The sequence below is a fragment of the Mesocricetus auratus genome, unplaced genomic scaffold (genome assembly GCF_017639785.1).
Source record: "Mesocricetus auratus isolate SY011 unplaced genomic scaffold, BCM_Maur_2.0 Super-Scaffold_6730, whole genome shotgun sequence".
In the NCBI taxonomy this organism is placed as follows: domain Eukaryota; kingdom Metazoa; phylum Chordata; class Mammalia; order Rodentia; family Cricetidae; genus Mesocricetus; species Mesocricetus auratus.
In genome coordinates, this window is record NW_024429184.1 from 13,558,370 (window position 1) to 13,580,504 (window position 22,135).

The 22,135-nt window shown below is 46.0% G+C and overlaps 1 protein-coding gene across 3 annotated transcripts in view; it reads right to left on the minus strand.

Annotated features, from left to right (window-relative positions):
• The window catches only part of Tdrd7 (tudor domain containing 7), a 67,968-nt gene extending 46,878 nt beyond the window's left edge, over positions 1–21,090 (minus strand). Inside the window, exons 1-4 of one of the 3 annotated variants that reach the window (XM_040738879.1) lie at positions 20,983–21,090; positions 3,375–3,587; positions 1,332–1,473; positions 301–481 (exon numbers count right to left, since the gene is read on the minus strand). In XM_040738879.1, the coding sequence (XP_040594813.1) occupies positions 301–481; positions 1,332–1,473; positions 3,375–3,587; positions 20,983–21,075 (629 nt within the window). In that variant the 5' untranslated portion in view covers positions 21,076–21,090. Of the gene's footprint in view, positions 1–300; positions 482–1,331; positions 1,474–3,374; positions 3,588–13,189; positions 13,290–13,680; positions 13,795–20,982 lie in introns of those variants that run through there. The other 2 variants (XM_040738884.1, XM_040738887.1) reach the window with 2 other exon arrangements.
• Between the last annotated feature and the right edge of the window lie 1,045 nt (positions 21,091–22,135).

Genomic DNA, 22,135 nt, shown 5'->3' on the forward strand with positions numbered 1-22,135 from the left:
TTTACCTAAATCTTACTAACTATAAGAACAAATCTGTAAAACAAATCTGAAAAGTACATGTCATGACATCTTAGAACAACTTTAGAGTGTGTGCAGCCAAGTGGACAGAGGGGGTCACAGCAGCTGGAGGGAAAGGGATGGGAGCGCTTGTTCAGGTGCCACCAGGCAGTAAGAGGACCTACTGATAATGACGTGAGAATGCAGGCTACAGAAAGACTGTCCTTCTCAATGTGAGCACGCGTTTCTAGCAGCGGTTAGCCCAGCTCGCCGCACTTCTCCAAGTCAGATAAAGCCTGGTACCTGCTGCTGGCAGACATGCTCACATGTCTCTGCACTGGGGTGTCTGGGTAAGGTGGCGTGTCCACATCAACCTTAACTCCCAGGGTGCTGCCTTTGTCTCTTAACAGTGCTGGGTTAGGTTTCTTGCTGACAGAATAGTCCGAGGCGAATCCTGGTTGTCTGAGGGTTGCCTTTGGTTTCCCTATAAATTAGACAGACACAACAGAATCAGCTGGCTTCTTCAAACTGTGGTTTCATTTCTGTGGGTCACGCTTGTCAGAACAATGTGGAAGAACACAAAGAGGGGACTTGGTAGGGTGGTGAGTGGGGCATGAGGCTGGGGAGCGTTTTGTGGACGAGGGTCCTGCCTGCCTCACTGGCCAGTGCTTCCCTCTGCTCCCCACTCAGCACTGACCAAGCAGACACCAGCTTTCCTCTTGCCTTCTCAGCGCACACTGCCTGCAGCCTAAGTCTCCCTTCATCAGGAAGCCCACGCCCCTCACTCACGGGGATGGCCATCTTGTCTAAAGCGCTGCTTCTGACATGCAGCCATCTGCTAGTTCACACCACTGTTAAATTCTGCTTGAGAATTTTGTTTTAGCATTTACTACAACCTCCTAGACATAAGTGTTCAGGAAACACAGCTGTCTATCATGTTTTCAGACCATGTAATTCATATTTCTCTGAAAATAAATGTCTTAAAATCAAGAGATAATCTGCTAAGTAGACACCGTACATATCACAGGTTCTTGGTTCATCCAATACTCTGGAGGAGGATTCTTGTCAAATAAGCTAAAAGGGTACCACACTTAGCCATCACCACAGTTACTATCTGCTGCATTACTCTGCACTGTGACCACTGGGTTTTGTGAGTCTAACTCATCACCCCTTCATCATTGCAAAAGAAATCCCAGCTGCAGGATTTTTCTTCTGACACATGGATATCAACAAATTATTCAATTAACAGTTATCAGGAACAAAAGTAATGTTTCTTTAAGTCCTTAGGACAATCTACTAGGGACAGACTTAAATTTTTATACAAAAAGCTCTACCTTCTAGAAAGTACGGCATGGTTTTCTTGACTCTCATCTGACAATTAATTTGTCGCCCTGTTTTCCTTTTAGAGGTCCTCTGACGAGCCACCAGCTGAGCGATCCTTGCAGTTTCTGTGCAGGCTACAGCATAGCAGATGATCTGTGAGAAGCAGAGCAAGAACAAGACCCTCTGAGAGCCAGTTTGCAGAGGCTGGGTGCCAGCAAGCCAATACACCCCAAAGCCAGATGTATGCAATTCTGAGTGGCTGTCTCCCAATTCTGCAGGACCAAAATTGTATTTAACACAAAAGGAACCACACATGATCTAGTATGCTTTCTCCAACTTAGATTTTCATTTATTCTTTAGACAGGTATTTATTAAGCATCTTCAATGAAGTAGGTACTATGGGGTTAGCAAATAAGCCCAAAACATCCAGTGCTCTACATGCACCAGGTCAGAGACACAAGGTGCACCTTTCCCCACTTACCCAGGAAAGTAGTGAGGGCTGGGAGAGCTAAGCTCCTAGCTCATACATTGAGGCTGGCTCTCTGAGGCCAAAGTGTATTACTTTTTTAAAATTACATTTGTTTGTGCATATAAGACTCTCAGTTGAAACCAAGAACAATATGGTTTTGTGTCACAGTCAAATCGCATTCAAATCTTTTGGCCAGTGTTTCTACTCTTGAGAATACATTACAATATAAGTCAAAAGAAGAACAGTCACCTGCCTCAGTATGTTCAGAAGGGGATAGTAAATCGTTAAACCTGGGAACATTTTTAAATGCCCAAAAGAGGGGAGAAAAGAGTTAAAAGTAAAACATATTTCAGAAAGTGTATGAAGCACTTTCAGTTCATTCATTCATTTGGATATTTGATCATTCAAGTATTCAACACATATTTATGAAGTATAGATTATGGAAAGAAAAGGCGAATCTCTCACTTTGAGAAACTCTTCTTCTAGAGATAGAGAAAAGAAGTTGAGAACTCTGTGATGAGTGCTATAAGGAGCGGGAGCTGAAGGCTTAAACTTGGGAGGCTGTGGGACGCCAGCACACACTGTAATTAACCTGTGTTTTCCCTTACACAAGCTCTTACAGATGGTCTTCCCCTCTGACCACCCTCTTGATCCTTTTCTTCTCTACCTAGGCCCACCCCACCTCTGCTGTCCACCCCCCCCCACACACCAACAGAAAAATCAAACAAGCTTGGTGGGAAATGTCTCCGATGTCAATAAGGGAAAGGGTACCCAGAAACCTGCACACTTGGGGCAGGGGGTACAGGAGTTAGTCCTGTCTGTCCCTATCATGTTGAAAACGGGCAGGTACCGGTGAGAGTGCTGACAGAGTAAGCAAACATTGCTTATTGCACTCACACCATACTAATGCCCTCCCAGAGAAGCTGGAGGGTTTCAAGTGGGAGAATATTATGACCATACTCTTATGAAGGAGGAGCCGGCTATTGGAGGAAGAAAACTACAACACAGTTTTTGGCAGAGAGGCTCCTGCCATGAGTGATCAACTAGGAAAAAAGCCAGGTTGAGATAGCAGGGATTGGCAAGAGTGTGGTCAATGATGAGAACTTAAAGCCGCCCGTTAGATCTAGTAATCAGGTCATTACTGACCTTGCAGACACTTGCAAGAGGACTGGTGGCATGGCTCAATAGGTAAAGGCGCCTGCTGCCAAATCTCACTACCTGAATTCGGTCCCCAGGCCCACACGCAGGGTGGAAGAGTGAACAAACTGCCCTCTGAACTTGGCGTGGGTACTGCGGTGCATGAGTCCATACACACAGTAAGAAATGTGTAACAAAACTGAAACAGTTGCACAGGTTTGTAGTGAGCAGATATGGCTTTTCCAAGTCTCCTGTACAGCCATTCTGTTTAGACACTGGAATAGGATAAATGTCACAAATTACGTTACGTAAGACATGAGAATGTGGGCTGCGCCTTAGGTGGCTAATACTATGGATCTAAGCTACCCAGTGCTTTCATTTCTACCACAGGTATGGGATCAGAAGCACCAAGGCGGTGAGAATTCGAACAGGCAAGACACCATCTTACCTCTCCAGATCTACTAGTCTCTATCCTGACAACCGCTGGCACACTTCTCAGGTAGGCTTCTAGTGTAGGGTAACCCAGCTGCTTGAAGGGGATCCAGTCTCCAGTCAAAGATCGGTACTCTCCTTGGAGCCGGGGTAATGCTATCCCATTCTTATGAGACTGCAGGACAGCCCTTAGCATCTTTGAAACCAGATCTGCCTCCAGCATCTTCACCTATAAGAACACAGGAGAAGGTTACTATATTATGGCTTATCAGTCTGTGAATGGGAATAGAGTTTTCAGAGCTGAAGCTGTTTAGACTGTGCCACAAACAAGTGCTGAGTGTCTCCTATGTGAGAACAATACAGGGAAACATATAGTTATATGGAGTACCATGGGAACGCAGTGTAAGTCAGAAAGGTACAAGAGGAGGCCTGTGTGGATTTCCGATGAACAGAAGAGGGAAAAGCAGTCTGTGGGGCTGGGAGAATGACAGGCAGAGGTGTGGAGGTGGGAGAGAAGGGCACAGGAGTGCTCTGAGAACTCAGGGAGCCTGTGGCTGACAGGACTAGGAGGGAATTCAAACTGGAGGGGGAGAGGGGCAGACTTTGAGATAACCACAGTATGCTAATGACTGCATTGTTAAAGTAATGCATCACTGAAGAGAGATTATGAATGAGGGAAATAAAGTGATTGGCTCCAGCATTTGAAAGTCACTACATAGCCTTGATAAAACTAATTGGAAAGATGTTCACAAATGTGAGAATGCCTGTAAACATGGAGAATCTGAAAATAGGGCATGAGAAATTAAAAAAAAAACAAGCTAAAAGTAGTTGTAATGCAGAAGCTACTAGTGATGAGAGCTCCAAGAATCTGGCTAAAGCATGCTGGGTAGTAACTTCTCACAGAGCCATGGGTTGGAGGCAGGTTTGCAGGAGAGGAAAAGGAGGCAGCTGGATGTCCAAGGGCAGCCACATAGATATATTCACTAGGGACTCACATTAGAGGCCTGAGCTGCTACAGAGTCACTGGTCTTCAGCCTTCAGATAGGAAAAGACAAGGCTAACGATGGATTTCTGTAGAAGGCAGTCATGTAAGGGGTAGGTACAGGAAAAAGAACTGCAAAAGACTAACACAAGTGGGGAAGAGAGAAGGAAAGGGAGGTGGAGAGAAGGGATAGGAGGGAAAGAGACAGGAGCTGTACCCCAGTGTCTTGCAGACCAAAAGAGAAGCAATAGAATGTTCAAAAGTGTCATGACTGGCACAAACGGTGCAGCAAAATTGAAGGCTCAAACCTGAGCATACACAACTACATTCATCTAATACTCAACAAAGATGTCAAAAGCATACACTGGAGAAATGCATAATTTTCAACAAAATTGAAGTCCATATGCAGAAAAATTAATTTAGGCCCCTATATCACCCTGCACAAAAACTAACTCCAAATGCATAAAAAACCTAAATGTAAAACCCAAAACACTAAAACTACTACAGGAAAACATAGGCAGTTCCCTACAAGCTACAGGTATACAGAAGGACTTTGTGATAGCACACCATTGGTCCAGGAATTGAGGCCAATAATTGATGAGTGTGACTTCATAAAACTGAGGAGCTTCTGTCTGGCTAAAAATACAATCAGCTGGGTGTGAAAAGAAAGCCCAAAGACGGGAGAAATCTTTGCCATCAATACAACTAACAGAGGGTTCATATCTAGAATATATAAAGAATTATAAAAGAAAATAGGAGTCTGAAAAACAAACAATTTTAAATAACTTATTTAAAATTGGGCTTGGGACCTGAACATGAAGTTCTCAAAAGAAGACATAAAAATGGCTAAGAAATATCTGCAGAAATGTTCACTACCCCTAGCAATGAGGGAAATGCAAATCAAAACAACTCTGATGTTTCATCTAACCCCAGTCAGAATTGAAAGATCAATAACAAAAGCTGGAGAGTCCTCTCTTACTGTCAGTGGGACTAAAGACTGCCTTAACCACTCTACAAATCATGGTGGAAACCCTCAAAGAACTAAATTTAAATCCACCATGACCTAGCTATACTACTCCTTGAATATGCACAAAAGAGTTGACATCCTATTTCACAGATACTTGCTCAGCCATGTTCACTGACACGCTACTCACAATAGCCAGGAAATGGAAACAACCTAAATGCCCTTCAACCAATAAACAGATAATGAAAATGTGGTACATATACAATGGAATACTATTCAGCTATAAAGAAAAAAATCATGAAATCTGCAGGTAAATGGACAGAATTAGAAAAGATATTGAGTGAATCAACCCAGACCCAGAAAGATGAACATTGAGTAGTTCTTCATCAGGCCAATGAGCATGTGCCTGAAAGGAGTGAGGATTGAGAAAAGAAAGAGACAAGAGACAGAAGATAGTCAGGAGGGCCCTCAGTGAATACTGCAGACGCCCCAAGTTTATTACTCATCGCCCTTATGTACCTCAAGCAAGAAGGAGGGCAAGAAGACTTCCTTACCATGATACAAGGAATAAACAAGTAATTACCTTCCCAATACCCAAAACATCTAGTCACCATACCCTAAATCAAACATCTTGTCAAGACATCCAGTAGCCACTCTTTAAATCAAACATCCTGTCCTTTAACCTTGAGGAGTAAGAATAGGTTTGAACTCTCTGACCTTAAGTCAAGATGGAACAGAGTTGATAACAAATGGCCCTGACATGAGGCTCCTAGCTCCAAATGATCAGAAATGAGTACATATCCTGCAGAACTGCAGAAACCAGAAGAGTCAAAAGGGACCATTGCCTAGGGAGGGGGTGAAGGTAGTAACAGAAGCAAGTTCTAGTGATTTGAAGGAGGAAATGGGGAAAATGGGGGGCTCTAATTAAGGAAGGGGGTGAGATAAATACAGAAAGAGGGGGAGGGTAAAGTAACAGTAAGGGTGTCTGTCATAATAGTATGATTCCTTCATACTATTAACTACATAAATATATATATAACACTCATAAGTCTGTTTATACATATACATAGTTTAAATAAAATTTTCCCAACCTAACTAATAATGCCCCTCCTAAGAGTCATAAACTACTAATAAAAACTCCCAACACCAGACAGAAGCCCTTTTCTTAGTTGTTGGTCAGGGCTGTCCAAGAGACTCCCACAATATTATAGGCTATTGCTGTTATCCTTGATTGCCTCCCGTAGTGAAGGTAAGTCCCAACTGCTAAGATGAATTTCAGACACAGGAACCAGGGGGCCTGAGTGAGACCTGACCTGAAAGCTTCCTCCCTCAGGAGTAGCATTCATGGTACCAGAAGGTGCCACATAAATTTCCAAGGGAGGGAAGCAACAAACAGTGGTACCTAGCTATGGTGCCTACAAACCACATGGACGGCAGCATGGCGCATGTGCCCTGGAAACAAAAGGGAAGCCACGCCTTGTGTTGGAAACCTTGCCAATCACCATGGACTAGTGAGGTCTTAGGTCTTTGAGGAGGACTTATAACCACACTTTACTAAAACCATCATAATCCCTAACTACACTCAAATATTTGTCCTTACACCTAGAGGTTAAGTGTAGCTCTCCCCTCTCATCAAGAAAGCATCTCTTGAAACAGAGACCATTACAGAAAACCAAGTGTCCTAATTAGGGTTACTATCATCCTGATAACATACCATGACCAAAAACAAATTGGGGAAGAAAGAGTTTATTTGGCTTATATGCCCCGATCACTGTTCACCTCTGAAGAGAGCCAGGGCAGGAACTCAAGCTGAGAAGGAACCTGGAGGCAGGAGCTCACTCCAGCACGTGTGCTACAATACAGGTGTGCCTACATCACCCACACACCCCACACACACCCCGCAATACAGGGGTGCCTACATTACCCACACACACCCCACAATACAGGGGTGCCTACATTACCCACACACACCCCACAATACAGGGGTGCCTACATTACCCACACACACCCCACCACCACACACACCCCACAATACAGGGGTGCCTACATCACCCACACACACCCCACAATACAGGGGTGCCTACATCACCCACACACACCACACACACACCACACAATACAGGGGTGCCTACATCACCCACACACCCCACCACCGTCACCAACAACAACTTCTGACAGGTCACACAGATGTCTCGGTGGGTAAAGTGCTTGCTACCCAAACATGAGGACGTGAATTTGGTACCCTAGCACTCACATGAGAAGCTAAGCGGACAACATACGTTTATAACACCGCCACTGGGGGGGAAGAGGCAGTGGCCAAAAAACGAACCCTGGGCTGGAAGATGGGTGCCTTAGAGATCCCAAGTTCAAGTCCAGTCACCACATGGTGGCTCACAACTATCTATAATGGGATCTGATGCCCTCTTCTGGCGTGCTGGCATATGTGCAGACAGTACACTCATACATTAAAGAATACATAAATGAATAATATTTTCTTTAAAAAGGAGAGCCTGTCTCCCTAAGAAAAATAGGGTAAAAAGCAGAAGAATAAGTCACCCAATATCAAATCCTGGCCTCCAACACATGCATGCACTGGCAAGCACACCCACACAAACGTGCATATCTCTAACACACACATGCACACAACACACACACCTTCACACATGCACACAACACATGCATGCACTGGCAAGCACACCCACACAAACGTGCATATCTCTAACACACACATGCACACAACACACACACCTTCACACACATGCACACAACACATGCATGCACTGGCAAGCACACCCACACAAACGTGCATATCTCTAACACACACATGCACACAACACACACACCTTCACACACATGCACACAACACATGCATGCACTGGCTAGCACACCCACACAAACGTGCATATCTCTAACACACACATGCACACAACACACACACCTTCACATACATGCACACAACACATGCATGCACTGGCAAGCACACCCACACAAACGTGCATATCTCTAACACACACATGCACACAACACACACACCTTCACACACATGCACACAACACATGCATGCACTGGCTAGCACACCCACACAAACGTGCATATCTCTAACACACACATGCACACAACACACACACCTTCACATACATGCACACAACACATGCATGCACTGGCAAGCACACCCACACAAACGTGCATATCTCTAACACACACATGCGCACACCACACACACCTTTTAAACTGACAACACAAAGTGCTGATGAGAAGGCAGAGGATCTTGAATACCCTGTAAGACCAGGTGACCACAAGTGAAGCTAGGCAGACAGAAATGGAGTGTAAGACCAGGTGACCACAAGTGAAGCTAGGCAGACAGAAAAGGAGTGGGTCTTCCATTTCAGAGTGCAGAGCCTCAGGTCCACACTCCCGAGGGCTGCCGAGACAGTGCAGGGGTTGCCTGAGCTACATAAAACTCCCAAGCAGCAAAGCAAACTAGAAATGGGCATCAGGAATTAGTCACAAAGCCAGAGGAGGAAATGCTATGACAATCACTTTGTTTCCACTTTCTCCTGCTCTTCCTTCTTCTTACTCATGCGCAGCAGAAGCAGCAAACCAGCATTCCATGCACTTTAGTACAGGCAAAAACTACTCAAGAAGAATACTATGAATGGGAAATGGCCATGGATAAATGTACTGGCTGGAAATAGGAAACAAGCTGGAGAAATTTCTAGTTTTGTATTTAATTCAAAGTATCAGAAGTTGTCTTGATTCACTTACTTGCCTTATAAACACATGTATCAGCTGACAAGTTTGGTGAGCAAGCTAGTGGGTCGCCATGATTTCTCCTAGCAAGGTGGCAAAAAGTCACTAACTTTTACAAATGGTCTTGGAACAAGATGCAATTAATTCCCCAGACCCAGCTGTCTAGGGCAGTGTAGGGCATAGACCCAACCTCAGAAAGAGGACCTGGGAATAGCAAAGAATGGTAGGTAGCAGGCTGTTGTGTAGCAGTTTCTCTAGATTGAAATATTCCATCCCAGAGGGAAACTCCTTAAAATGCTAAGGTAAACAATTCAAAATAGCTTCAGGAAGTCCATGAAACTGACCAGATTCTCTAGACCCCCTCTGCCACAATAAGCAATAAAAGCTGAGAGATCCTTCAGTCATGGTGATGCAGCTGTCTGCGTCATTTCTGCTCCTGTGACTCCTCAGGTCACACACCTGTACATAACCCCGATAAAAGTCGCTGGCTCACCAAGCTGGACTTTGGTTTGTCATGGGCTCCTTATCTGGGGTGAGTAGATGGGTGTGTAGCACCTCCCCAGGAAAAGCCTTGTCACACAGCAAGGCTCCTTAACAGGGAGCTACCGCCAGCTGACTTAGCAGAGACATATTCAGTAGAGTGCCACAGGCTGCTCCTTATTTCCTATCACCTTCCTCTATGCTACACACTTCACTGCAAATGCTCCCGGATGCCAATGCTAAGAAGTACAGGAATCATATTTACATGTGTGTGTGTGGTGGGGTGGGGTGGTACTGGAGACAGGAATCAGGGCCTTCTGCATGCTAGGCAAGAGCTCTACCTCTGAGATCATTGCCAACCCTAAACTTAAACCATTTACATGACTTAAGACAATCTTCACCATACTTCAAAACTATATTATATAAAATTGCCCTTTTCCTCAAGAAAGCCTTACTTTGAAGAATCTACGGAAGTTTTTGTTGTTTGCTTGAGACAGGGTCTCACTATGATGTTCAAACTGGCCTCAAACTTTAGATTCTCCCGCCTGCCTTTGTCTCCTAAATGCTGGGATTCAGATGTGCACCACCACACACCACCTGAGCTTTGATGTATTTGAAACAGATGCTTTCTGATGCTGTTCACCACTGTCTTGGGTATCCCACAGAGGCAAGCATCCATGTGCCTCCAGTGTCCTATGGTGATGGGTGTCCACCAACCAACCACAGTAGCACTAGTCTGGCTCTTACCTGTGTTTGTTTCTGCCGCTAAGTTTCTCTTTTTCCCAACTGTTTTAGCTGTGTAATTTGTCTTGTCGTTCTCACATCATTTTCCCACTCTAATTCCCCTTCGTAAATCCTAATTACCCAAATAAGTCCAGAGGATTACTAGGGTAAACTCTCTTACCTTCATAGCTACTTGCTCAATACTGAAGCATCTACACATCTCACCAGAGCAGTGGTTATCAACCTGTGGGTTGCACCCCCCACAGGGTTACACATTAGATATTAAAATTACAATTCATAACAGAAGCAAAGTTACAGTTATGAAGTAGCAATGAAAATAGTTTCACAGTTGGGGGTCACCCCAACATGACTATATTAAGGGTGCAGTCTCAGGAAGGTTGAGAACCACTGCTCTAGAGACCATACTTAGGGTAACTGCTACTCTCTCCTTAAGACCTTCCATGGACTCACCGGAGTGGGGACCTAAGAGCCCTAGCAAGGGTGTGCAGGAAGATTTTAGACATCATTTAGGCTATTTCAAGCCTTTCACCTTACTATGAAGTAAACAAGCCTCAGAGAGGGGAGGAATGGATCTAAGATCCTTACCCAGCAATTTCTCATATGGAAAGGTGTGCCAGCTGTTTCTGTTTTTAATTAAAAAGACAAAGTCCCCCATGCAGCCGTTCATCAGCGCCAGAGTGCTAGGATTATAGGTATGCACCACCACACCCAGGGTGCACAAGCTTACAGGGCTGTTATTTCCTTCCCAATGATAGTCTACTTGTTGAACCTAAATAAGCCTACCTATAACCGGTTTTTAAAGGGAAGAGTAATTCTCTTCCTTAGAGGTTTTTAGGAAGCAGTTTTTCTTTTTATTCTTGTTATTTCAAATTACTTATTTTGGCCACTACATAAATATATCTAAGTAGTGTAAGTCTACACACTAGAGGGAAAACCCTTAGATGATAAAGTTGGTTGGTTGGTTGGTTGGTCAGGAATCTCAGTCTCAACCCTAGTTCTAACTACCAAGTACCTATGCCTTTATTAGCAGTTTCAGTCACTTTTCTCATGTGGAGAATAACGAGTGTGGGCAAAAGCTATTGGTTCTCTCTTTCCTCAGATTCCTTTGAGGAGGAAATGGGTGTCGTAAAATGTTATTTTAAGATCCATTACATTTATTTATGCTGTGGAACATTTGCTTAATGATGCAAAGATGTGCTGCATTCTTTTATGTTGTTTAACTCTGAAGCTATGTTACTCTATCTAAAACACCTGACTGGTCTAATAAAGAGCTGAAAGCCAGAAGCAAGGCAGGAGAAAGGACAGACAGGGCTGGCAGGCAAAGATGGAGGAGCAAAAAGGAGGATGGAGGACACCACGGGCCAGCCACCCAGCTACACAGCAAGCCACACAGAAAGAAGTGTAAAAAGGCACACAGAAATAAAAGCCTAGAGACAAAAGCTAGATGGGATACTGTAAGTTAAGAAAAACTGACTAGTAACGAGCCAAGCTAAGACTGGGCATTCAAAGTAGGAATAAGACTGTGGATGTGATTTATTTGAGAGCTGAGTGGTGGGCCCCCAAAGGAGCCAAAGAGCAATGAGTAAACAAACAAACAAACAAACAAACATCCTACAAATGGGCTTCAAAGTTCTGATGGAAATCTGGTTTGCTTGCTCATGGCATAGCTGCACAGGCTGAAATACGGAGTCTGCTTGGAAATCTCCCTGGGTCATCTTGGTTCAGCAGAAGCTCTGACTAGCACACACCAACTAAAATTTACTAAACTGTCTACTTTTTGTTTGTTTGAAAAGACAGACTTTGACCTCTTGGGGAATTTATGGAAACAATGAAGGACAGTGAAGGAAACACAGAGAAGAAACACAGAAGCAAATTCACATAAACAGTAAAGTCAAATTCACTCCAAGTAACAAGAAACTCCTGATCCATGAAAGAAAGCATCCAGACATTTTTTTCTACTTCAAAGCTCAGTTCTTGCTGTTTGTACTTCATCAAACACAAAACAAGCACGCAGAATTTAGTTATAAAGTGCATTCTTTACATTTCTATTAAACTTCCAATTATATTAGAAAGATCCTTCTAAGAGTTCCAAACTCTTGAGGCAAAACACAATAGTTCACTCAGCCATGTTCATGTGGCGCGTTTGAAAGGGTATTAGCAGGGATTACATTTCACTTCCAACCCACAGGGACTAAAATCTGAGGGCACTGCCAAGTGCTGCCTCGCTGTCTTAGCAAAGAGGGAATCTACGAAAGAGAAGGGTTGAGGAGCTGTGGGCTCCAGCGCAGTATTTGGCAAGTAACTGAAGCTCAACTATGTCATCTGGGTACAACGACAGAAATCGCCACCATGTGCCAAATTATCCTATAAAAACATCTGTGTGTCCCTGTCCTAAAAAACCTTGAAGTCCCAAACTGTAAAATATGGCCAGTTTGTCGAAAGGAAAAGAGCCAATTTTATGAGCCAAAGGGTTTACCTCATCTTGACAACACTTCGAAGGGTAAGTTAAGTATTACCATTTGGTACATGAAAAAGCAGGCTCAGAGAAAGGGTGCAATTTATTCCCGACCTCACAACTACGCTCGGAAGCCCAGATGCCAGTAGGTATGAGCAAAGGCCCCACTGTAGAATGCCACACTTTCATCCACGCCAGGGGGCCCGGGAAGTGGCAGGGATTTAGTTCTAAATTTCACTCCTATCAAGCGTTTTCATTCTCAAGAACACTTCTCTGCAGATGTCCAGAGCCGAAGGGATTACCAACCAGAACAGTGGTTTCCTTGGTTGGTCTGTAATGGCAGTATCAGAAGCCTTTAAAAAGGGGCTGGGTCTTACTAACATCTATACACAGCTCCCTTCCCGGCTCCCCCAGATGACTGGGGAGGGGTAGCCCTGGATAGTAATAGAAATATACCCCTCAAAGGAAGAGCCTTCAGCTCCGACTTCAAGACAACTTCTCCGTAGAAGCCTGCTTCCTCCCCAGCGCTCACGGTTGACAGGAACGGCTACATGTAGGTCCTGCCTGATGTGCGTGGCCTTCACGGGCCGGTCTCGAGGGCGGAGGCCGCCGCAGTGTGGCCCGCGGGCAGGCACAACTGCGCAGAGCTCGGGTGCCTCTGGCCCGCACGGGCGGCCACTGCCGGCGGCCCCTGCCCGGGAGCCACTTCTTGCTCAGATCTGCGCGACGCCCACGCCCCCCTCTGCATCTCCGGCTGCACCGCGGCCTCCCCGGTGGACGCCGGGCCCACGTCCCCGGGCGTCACGCACGACGCTCTGGAACCCCGCCGCGTCGGGGACCAGGCCCGGGGCCTGAGCGACGCGCCCCGCCGCTGTCCCGCCCGAGCCCCGCCGCCCCGCAGCCCGCCCCGCGTCACCCTCACCTGTCGCGCCCCGACCTGAGCTCACCTCGTCCCGGGGGCCCGTGGCCCACGCCCGCGCCTCTGGGCCCGGTTCGGTCCGCCTCCTCCGCCAGGGCCCCCGCCGCGGCCGCCGCCCACTTTCGGTTTCCCCGCACGGCCTGAGCCGCGGCTCGGGAATCACCTAAAGCCCCGCCCGCTAGGCCACGCCCCGCCACACCACGCCCCGCCCCTCGACCGCCCGGCTCGGCTCCGCTCTACGCAAGCGCAGGCACTCAGGCCGCCGCCGCCCACTCCGGGGTCCGCGGGTGAGAGAGGAAACCGACGCCGCCTAGCGGTTTCTGCGCGTGCGCACGCCGGGCTGGCGCTCGGGCTGTGGGCTTCTCTCTCCTTCCACAAAGTTCATTCTCTTCGGCATCTCAATAGTTTGTTTTCATTCCCGTTGACAGTCCGTCTTCAGCAGTCTTCTCGGTCACTCCGGAGGATAGGGACCACACGAAAATGCCAGCCTTCTTCTATCCGTCTTTTCTGCTTTCTCACTTCTTTGCACCTGTATAGCTGCACGACTTTCATCCACTGCCCTAAAATTAAAGCTGTCAGAGGACAGGGATCTTAGGATCCTGCCCAGCATGTAATAAGCATGAAATACATACTTTTTAAATTCATTCATTCATCCTAAAAGTGTGGCATATTTATCACCCCTTCACAGCAATTCCACTTACATTTACTTAACGCCTGGTTTGCCTTGAGCTCGCCGAGAACACTTCGCATCATTCTGTGTGTTCCTGCTGAGAGCTTGCTGCCTACTCAGCCGGCGACTTTTACAGTTTGAGGTATACTTGCCATACTATAAGCAGCATGATGCAGATGTACATTTGATGAACTGGGTATGCGTACCACAGAGAAACCAATCACAGAAACTAACAGAACCAGCACAGCCACACCCTCATAAGTTCTCCCTCTCTCTATAAGTACCTCATGTCCCATTCCTTAGTCCTGTAACGGCTCTTTTACTTCCCCTATAGATCTGCCTGCTTTTTCTAGGGTGTTGTATAAGTGCAATTGTTCCATCTGAGTTGTCTTTTGGGGGAAGGGTGTGACTTTCTTCACTCAGCAGAGTTCTATTGAGATTCTTCTGTGTTGTTGCATGTGTTCACCGAGTTTATCTCCTTTGCTCCACTGTGTGGATGGCAAGTCCACTCTCAGGTACTAACCCAAGATGAAGGAAGGGTTTATCTGCCACAGACCTGTACAAGGATGTTTAAATCAGTTTTGCTTGCAATACCTAAAAAATGGATACAGCATAAATATCCTTCCATGGGTGAGTGGACAATTAACAGTTATGGACTCAATACTTACTGTCAAATAGTGAAAGTGTATGGAGGACCTATAAGCCTTGTGCTTAAGGAACTTTTCATTCACTGAAAAGCTATAGTAGGCGATGAAGAGACTGGAAGGAGACCATGAAAAGCCAGATATCCTGTGCTCAGCAGGTTCTGTCCTAATGCTTTGGCCAGGAATGTTTTTAAACACAGTTCCCTTTCATAATCTCACATCTGGCCCCTGCCTAAATCCGCCCAAGTGTCTCTCTCTCTGAAACCGAATTCTCTACATCTCCTTTATTCTATTTCAGTCTGTTTTGGATGTCTTTCTCCCTGCTCTGTTCCCTGTTCCCAGGGCTGCCACTCTCTGGATTCAGAGACTTGTAGAATATTATTTTAACATGCGTTACATTCATTTATGCTGTGTTAAGCTTTTGTTTAACAGTGCAAAGGTGTGTTGCATTCTTTCATTTTGCATTTGTTTAACTCTGTGAAGCTCTGTTACTTTGCCTGTCTAAAACACCTGATTGGTCTAATAAAGAGCTGACCAGTCAATAGCAAGGCAGGGGAAAGGATAGGAGGGACTGACAGGCAGAGAGAATAAACAGAAGGAGAAAAAGAGGGATCAGGAAGCGAGAGAGATCACGGAGCAAGAAAAGAAGAGGCCAGTCACCCAGCCATGCACAGAGCAAAAGTGAAATTAAGATTACAGAAGTAAGAAAATGAAAAAGCCCAGAGTCAAAAGGTAGATGGGATAACTTATGTTAAGAAAAGCTGGCTAGAAATGAGCCAAGCTAAGGTCAGGCATTTATAAGTAATAATACGTCTCCGTGTGGCTAATTTGGGATCTGGGCGGCAGCCTCCCCCCCAAAGAGCAATGAGTAAAAACAACCAACTACAGAGGCCTCGTGCTTTCTCTCTGCCCTACAGAGGCCTCGTGCTTTCTCTCTGCCCTACAGAGGCCTCGTGCTTTCTCTCTGCCCTACAGAGGCCTCGTGCTTTCTCTCTGCCCTGTCCCCTAATCTACTCCAAACATGGCAGAGGCTTTCACAGATCTAGAATACAGCCAGCTCCCTGTTTGGGCTCTGCAATACTCGTGGCATGGCCCTGACTCCACATTCAGATGGGGGTGGGGGATCAAAGCAGCACCTGTGAACTGAAAGGATGCCTGTGGGGGCAGGAAGTTAGACAACATTGAGTTCAATACAAAATGAACCATAAAATGATGTGGATGGACCCTAAGTTGGAGATCCTTTATGCTTGTAAAGGTGCCCCCTGTTTACCCCGTTTGCAGTATCCTATGTACAAAGGAAAGCCATGTGCTGTAGCTAGTTTTCTGTAACCAGCTTTATTTACGAATAGTTGCCACACACAAATATCTTCAGGTGTGCAGTTTGGTGAGTGTTAACAAATGTATCCAGCTGTGTAGCCATCATCACCATCAAGATGCAGAACTACTCTTGTCATTCCTAAAACGTTCCCCTGTGTCCCTGTGCCCTCCACCTACCTTTGTTCCCTCCCCCTAAAGTACCATCTGCATGGCATCATATGATATGAAGTCTTTTGTGTCTGCTATTTTACTTAGTATCAATAGTCAACAGGATGGCTGGGTATTATGTCATTATATGGCTATGTCACATTTAATGTGCATTTTTGTTGTTTCTAATCTGGAGATGCTCTGAACCAAGCCCCTATAAATAACCATTGTGTACTCAAATGGTTTTTTCACACACATACCTGGGAACAGAATTAATGTCAGGATGTAAGATAAATATATACTTAATTACGTATATTTACATATATATGCATCCTTAATTATATAAAATCATATATAATTGTCAAAGTGCAATCTTAAGTGGCCACATGCACTCGTTCCCAGTATTCAGCATCATCAGTCTGTTTTCTGTTTTCCTCTTTAAGATTTATCATATACACAGTGTTCTTCCTGCATGTATGCCTATACACACCACAAGAGGGCACCAGATCTCATTATAGATGGTTGTGAGTCACCATGTGGCTGCTGGGGATTGAACTCAGGACCTCTGGAAGAGCAGTCAGTGCTCTTAACCTCTGAGCCATCTCTCCAGTGCCCATCATCAGTCTTTGTTGTTGGAGCATTACACTGGATAGAGAACATTGGGACTATATCCTGAGGAATATAGCACAGAGGCTTTAACTTGCCTTTCCCTATGACTAAAGACATAGAGCATCTTTTCATGTATACACTGGCCTTTATATGTATTCTCGGACAGTGTCTGTTCTGTAGGTAGATTTCACTGAGATGCATCAGGAGGGGTCTTAAGTAACTGGCTTTTAGCAAGGAAGTTATGTGATCTTGTCTGGTTGCTTGTTTTAAAAGTGGAATTCAGGATAATTAAGACTTTTTTTTCTTGAGACAGGAGGTTGTTATGTGGCTGAGGCTAGCATAAAACTATCTTCTTGCCTCACATTCCCAAGTGCTGGAATTATAGGCATGTGTTACCATACCCAGCTTAGACAGGCTATTCTTCAGACTCAGGGTTGTTATCCTTTTGTGGAATAGTATGTCAGAACGTGTGAAAATAGCATACAGACACAGGATTTTACAGAGTCAAGCCCCACTCTGAATACATATTGAAAACTACCTTAGGGAAAACTATTGCAGAGTTTCGCAATAGAATGCCGTTCAAAGGTATTCTTCCCCAGGAAAAGGCCAAGCTCATCCTAGGTCACTGTGAGCAGAGGTGGGGTGCAGATGGGTGGATCTGCCATTCGGGAGAAGAACATACATCTTTCTCATCTCCAAGGCTGCAGACAGGTCCTCAGAGTCCTGCTCGTGTGACTTCTGCAGGAGGCAGTCTCCTGGTGGATCATGTGTACTATCATGGGCTTCACCAAACGGAGTTTAACGGAAAGGAAGTGCAAACCAAGGGAGGGAAGGCGACCCCACTGCCACATTACCCTGAGCTCAGAAAGATGGAGATATAAAACCTCTACCAGCTGGACATGGTGCACACCTTCAACCCAGCACTTAGGAGGCAGAGGCAGGCAGATCTCTGTGAGTCCATAGGCCAGCATATAGTGAGTTCCAGGGCAAACAAACAAATCCCTCCACCCAAAGTTCTTCATGCATTTTTGTTCATCAGGACAGCCTACTTTTGTGGGTAGAGCCATAGTGGAGACACCAGGACGCCTGTCCAAGGGGGGAGGACCCAGGGCTCTTGGCAGGGCACTCTACCCCGCGCCACAACAGTTCTGCACGCCTAGTAAGAGCCTTGTTCCAAGCACACATCTATAGCTCTTGCCCTCTTACCGACCACACCTTTGTAATACAACTCAAGAAGCACATACTCTTCATACTTCCTCTCATAGCCAGCCATTGCTACTGGGGAGCATTGCAAATGTCCCCTTCCGAATCTCAAGTGGCATTCTGAGAGACCCCAAGTGCTGCCATCTCCCCTTCTACCCAACTCTTCCTGTTGCTTCTTTGTGCTGTCTCTCCCAAAGAAAACACAAACCCCAGATCTCTGGTTTCTGTCACTTTCTGATCCATCGTGAACTTCAGGGACTTGCTGTGACATACCCGGGCGTCTTGGGTGGTAGCTCGGTACCTCTCAGAGAACCTCTCTCATTGCCCCCACCTAAAAGCAACTGCTCTCTTAGCTGAGCTTCTAGATGGTGCTTTGTTCTTCAGATGGGGTCTCATGGAAAAGCAGCAAGAACCCAGCATTTCATCCCCCCTGTGCACGGCTTAACTGAGTCTTCGTTCTCCTGGCTACTGAGCAGCCAGTGACATTACCACACCCTGCCTGCCTCTGTGTCACACACCGAAGTGTTTCTCCATCCAGGTGGAACCCAGCTTCTTGGCCACTAGCTGCTTACACAAGGTTAGGAAAATTAGATCCACAATAAAAGGAACCTCTGGGTTGCTGTTTTTGATTAATGATTAATGGCATCATCGCTCCCTCTCCAGTTACTGTCCCTGTGAACAAATAGAAATTTCTAGACACGGTGTTTGTTTTAACTGAGTAAGGAAAAAAAGGGGCAAAAACAAAACACCAAACAAAAGGGAGGGATTGTCAGAGCCCTGATGAAATTCAGGCCCTGGTGGAGCTCAGGGTATGCTGATCAAGCAAAACCCCTAAGCTTCCCACAAAGGCTTCCAAGGTGAGTCAGCTGAAAGGTCCTAATCCCCAGCAGGGTGATCAGGGAAGCAGGCGGGCGGCTGAGGCCACACAGCCACCAACAGTGGGAAAGGGCGGGTAATGAAAGCTTTACGAGCAAATTTGCAGCCTGTGTTGTCTCAGAGACCATCTTCACCCCTTTGCTGTGAGTTGCTGGACATTCACACAGCTCAGCCACAGACAAGGCTTGCAATACAGATGGCAACTGGGTGTAGATACTAAGCACTGCCAGGGAGCTGACAGGCCCAGATGTTTGGCAGGGCAGGAGGTGGTGGTAGCTAGCACTTTAAGCAAGGCAATCAGGCACCAAACTGAAATAATGGCTAAACCTATTGGTGCGAAAATTATGCAGCAATAGCTGCCGGGAGGGAAGAAAGGGAAAGCAGCAGCAAGGAACTGCACGGAACAGGGGGGGGGGCATCACTCGGCATCACTCACGCAGGCTCTGAAAGGGAAGAGGAGTTAGGACTGTCAAAATGTGCCACCCCGGCAGCATCACGGTCCCTGACCCTATCCACCGTCAAAATCCCAGGTTACACTGAACTGAGTTCCAAAACCCTCTGGCTTCAGTTCCAGCTTGGATCTCTTTCCATGACAGAGCTAATCCAGTAAGCAGCAGAAGAGCTTCTATTGGGGCCATCGGGTCAGCTCCTATTAAGCAGAGATCCGCTAGGGGAGAAGCTCCCGCCCCCAGGGCATCAGGGCATTTTCAGCTGTTGCAAAGACTGGGCAGTTAGTCTGGACCAGTACCTGGATGCTCCTTGTGTCACTAGTCAGACAAGCTCCCCTTGTTCCAGACAAAGTGTGAATGCCTTGCCAGCTATTGGTGTAGATAATAAACCTCTATCCTCTATAAACACAAATTACTTCCCGCATAATTTTACAATAAGTTTTCTATATGTTTTTTTCTTTTTCGGGGTCAGGGGAGATGTGAATTTTATGTCAGGAGTAAATGAGCAGAGGCTTTAAAATATTTGTCATGAAATGAAGGTTGGAAATTGTTTCCTGGGCCCCGTAGACTTAAATACTGCTAGAAATTCCCCGACAACCAACCCCATCCAGAGACAAAATGTTCCCGTTTCCCAGCAATAGACACACACACATATGGCTATTGGAATTCTCCATCACCAACTACACCATAGGATACCTTACTTGCCCTAGAGCTCAACCACTTGAAGACTTTTAAAGAAATCATTCCTTTTAAAGGACTCCCTAGAGTTCTTTTAGTCCAAAATTTATCTCCCAATTCTCCCTTCACTTCCTCTTTCATTTAAAGCTGGGGCCCTTGCTCTCTATGGCAGCTCCCTGAAAACAGGATGCTTTGTAATTCTAACACCCGGGGTTGGGACAGGGCTTGGCCAGAGTAATACTCAAGAGAAGACTCCTGCAGGAAGCTGGCTGTTACTCGGCGCTGACCTGTTCGCTCCTCCTCCTACAGCGCATGCCCCAGAACTTGGACTCTAAACCTGCTTGTAGACATCACAGCTTGCCCGTTACCTTGTTACCTTACGGAGCCCTTTGTGTATTCAAGGTGGGTTCAGGATCATGATGACTACGTGCTCTGGCGCCTGGCACTCACGGGCTGGCAGCAAATATTTGCAGTGAATGAATGAGCTGTGCTGCTATGCAGCCTGTCTGTACTCCCAATGAGTGAAATAAAAGACTCCCCAAACAAAGGGCAATACATTAAAAGCATAACAGCCCCAAACCTTTATCTATTAGCAAAACTCCTATGAAGAGCTATACACCTGTAAATCAGCAAACTAGGTGCCAGCAGCAGACTGATGATACCTCGGTCACTTAGGCTGCTATAACAAAGCACCACAAACTGCGTGGCTTAACAAACAACAAACATTTATTTCTCACGGTTCTGGAGGCTGAAAGCCCGAGGTCTGGGTGCCAGTTCGGTCCGGTTCTGCTGAGGACCCTCCTCTGGGTTGCAGACTGCTGGCTCCTCATGGTGTGGGTCTCCTCTCCTCCTCACATAGTGACAAGTGTGCAGAGAGTGCACGGACATCTGGTTTATAAAGGCACTGGTTCCGTTTATGAAGACTCCACCCTCATGACCTACATTGTCTCCCAAAGGCCCCGCCTCCTAACACCATCACACTGAGGGGTGGGATTCCAACCTGTTGATTCTATGACACTGACAGTTGTTCATACAGAGCCTTGGTCTTGATTCTGTCACTAGATATCCATATAGTTCCTGTCTTTAGATTTCTAAAAGTCTCCAGTGTGTTCTTGCTGCTTCTTCCCCAATGGCTTCCTTCTGGGGAAGTCACCAGGTACTCTGTCCCCATCCACACTTAGAGATGGTGAGGCAGAAAACAGACTGGAGGAATGTGACTTATCAGTGAGGAATGTGACTACTCCAGATGCCTTTGTTGTCAACAAGTCCAGCCAGAGACCCCCCTCACTCCCATCCCATGAGCCCATGAGAAAGGCTTATGAAAAAGGCATCTCCGAATGTCAGTTCCGTTATCCAAAAGCCCCTCTCTAGAGTGTATTTTTTGGGGGGTCCGAACTCAGAGACTGGAGAGGAGGAATATAACTCTCCCTTTGGGGAGGTAGCTCCTGTGATGTTTGGAGCATGCTGCCAAACTTCCTAAGGTTTTCTCTGGGCTCAAGGTCATCCTTTCTTCCTCCCAGCAAACTCCGATTAATCATTTTTCTTGAGCATGATACCCAGAGCAAATCATTTCCTCGGTAGGCAATGGCTGGATGTTCAAAACAGAACGGGTAACTCTGTTAGGGATCTTTCCTTAGGGCTAAAGTAAAGCACAGCCCTCAGAGGTACTCAGTCACCCTCTCAATCCTCACCCAAACTCCATTTCTTTGAGATTCTGAGACTTGTGGGTTACAGTTTTGGCATGCCACATGGACATTGTCACTACAAAGTGACTGATTTCTATGGTCTGTGTGCCATATCACACATCACTTGGCACTAATCAGGGCTGCATCCTGACAACATGAAAGCCAGGGCTCCAGCAGTCAAAGTAATATCCGTGTGCTTGGTCTT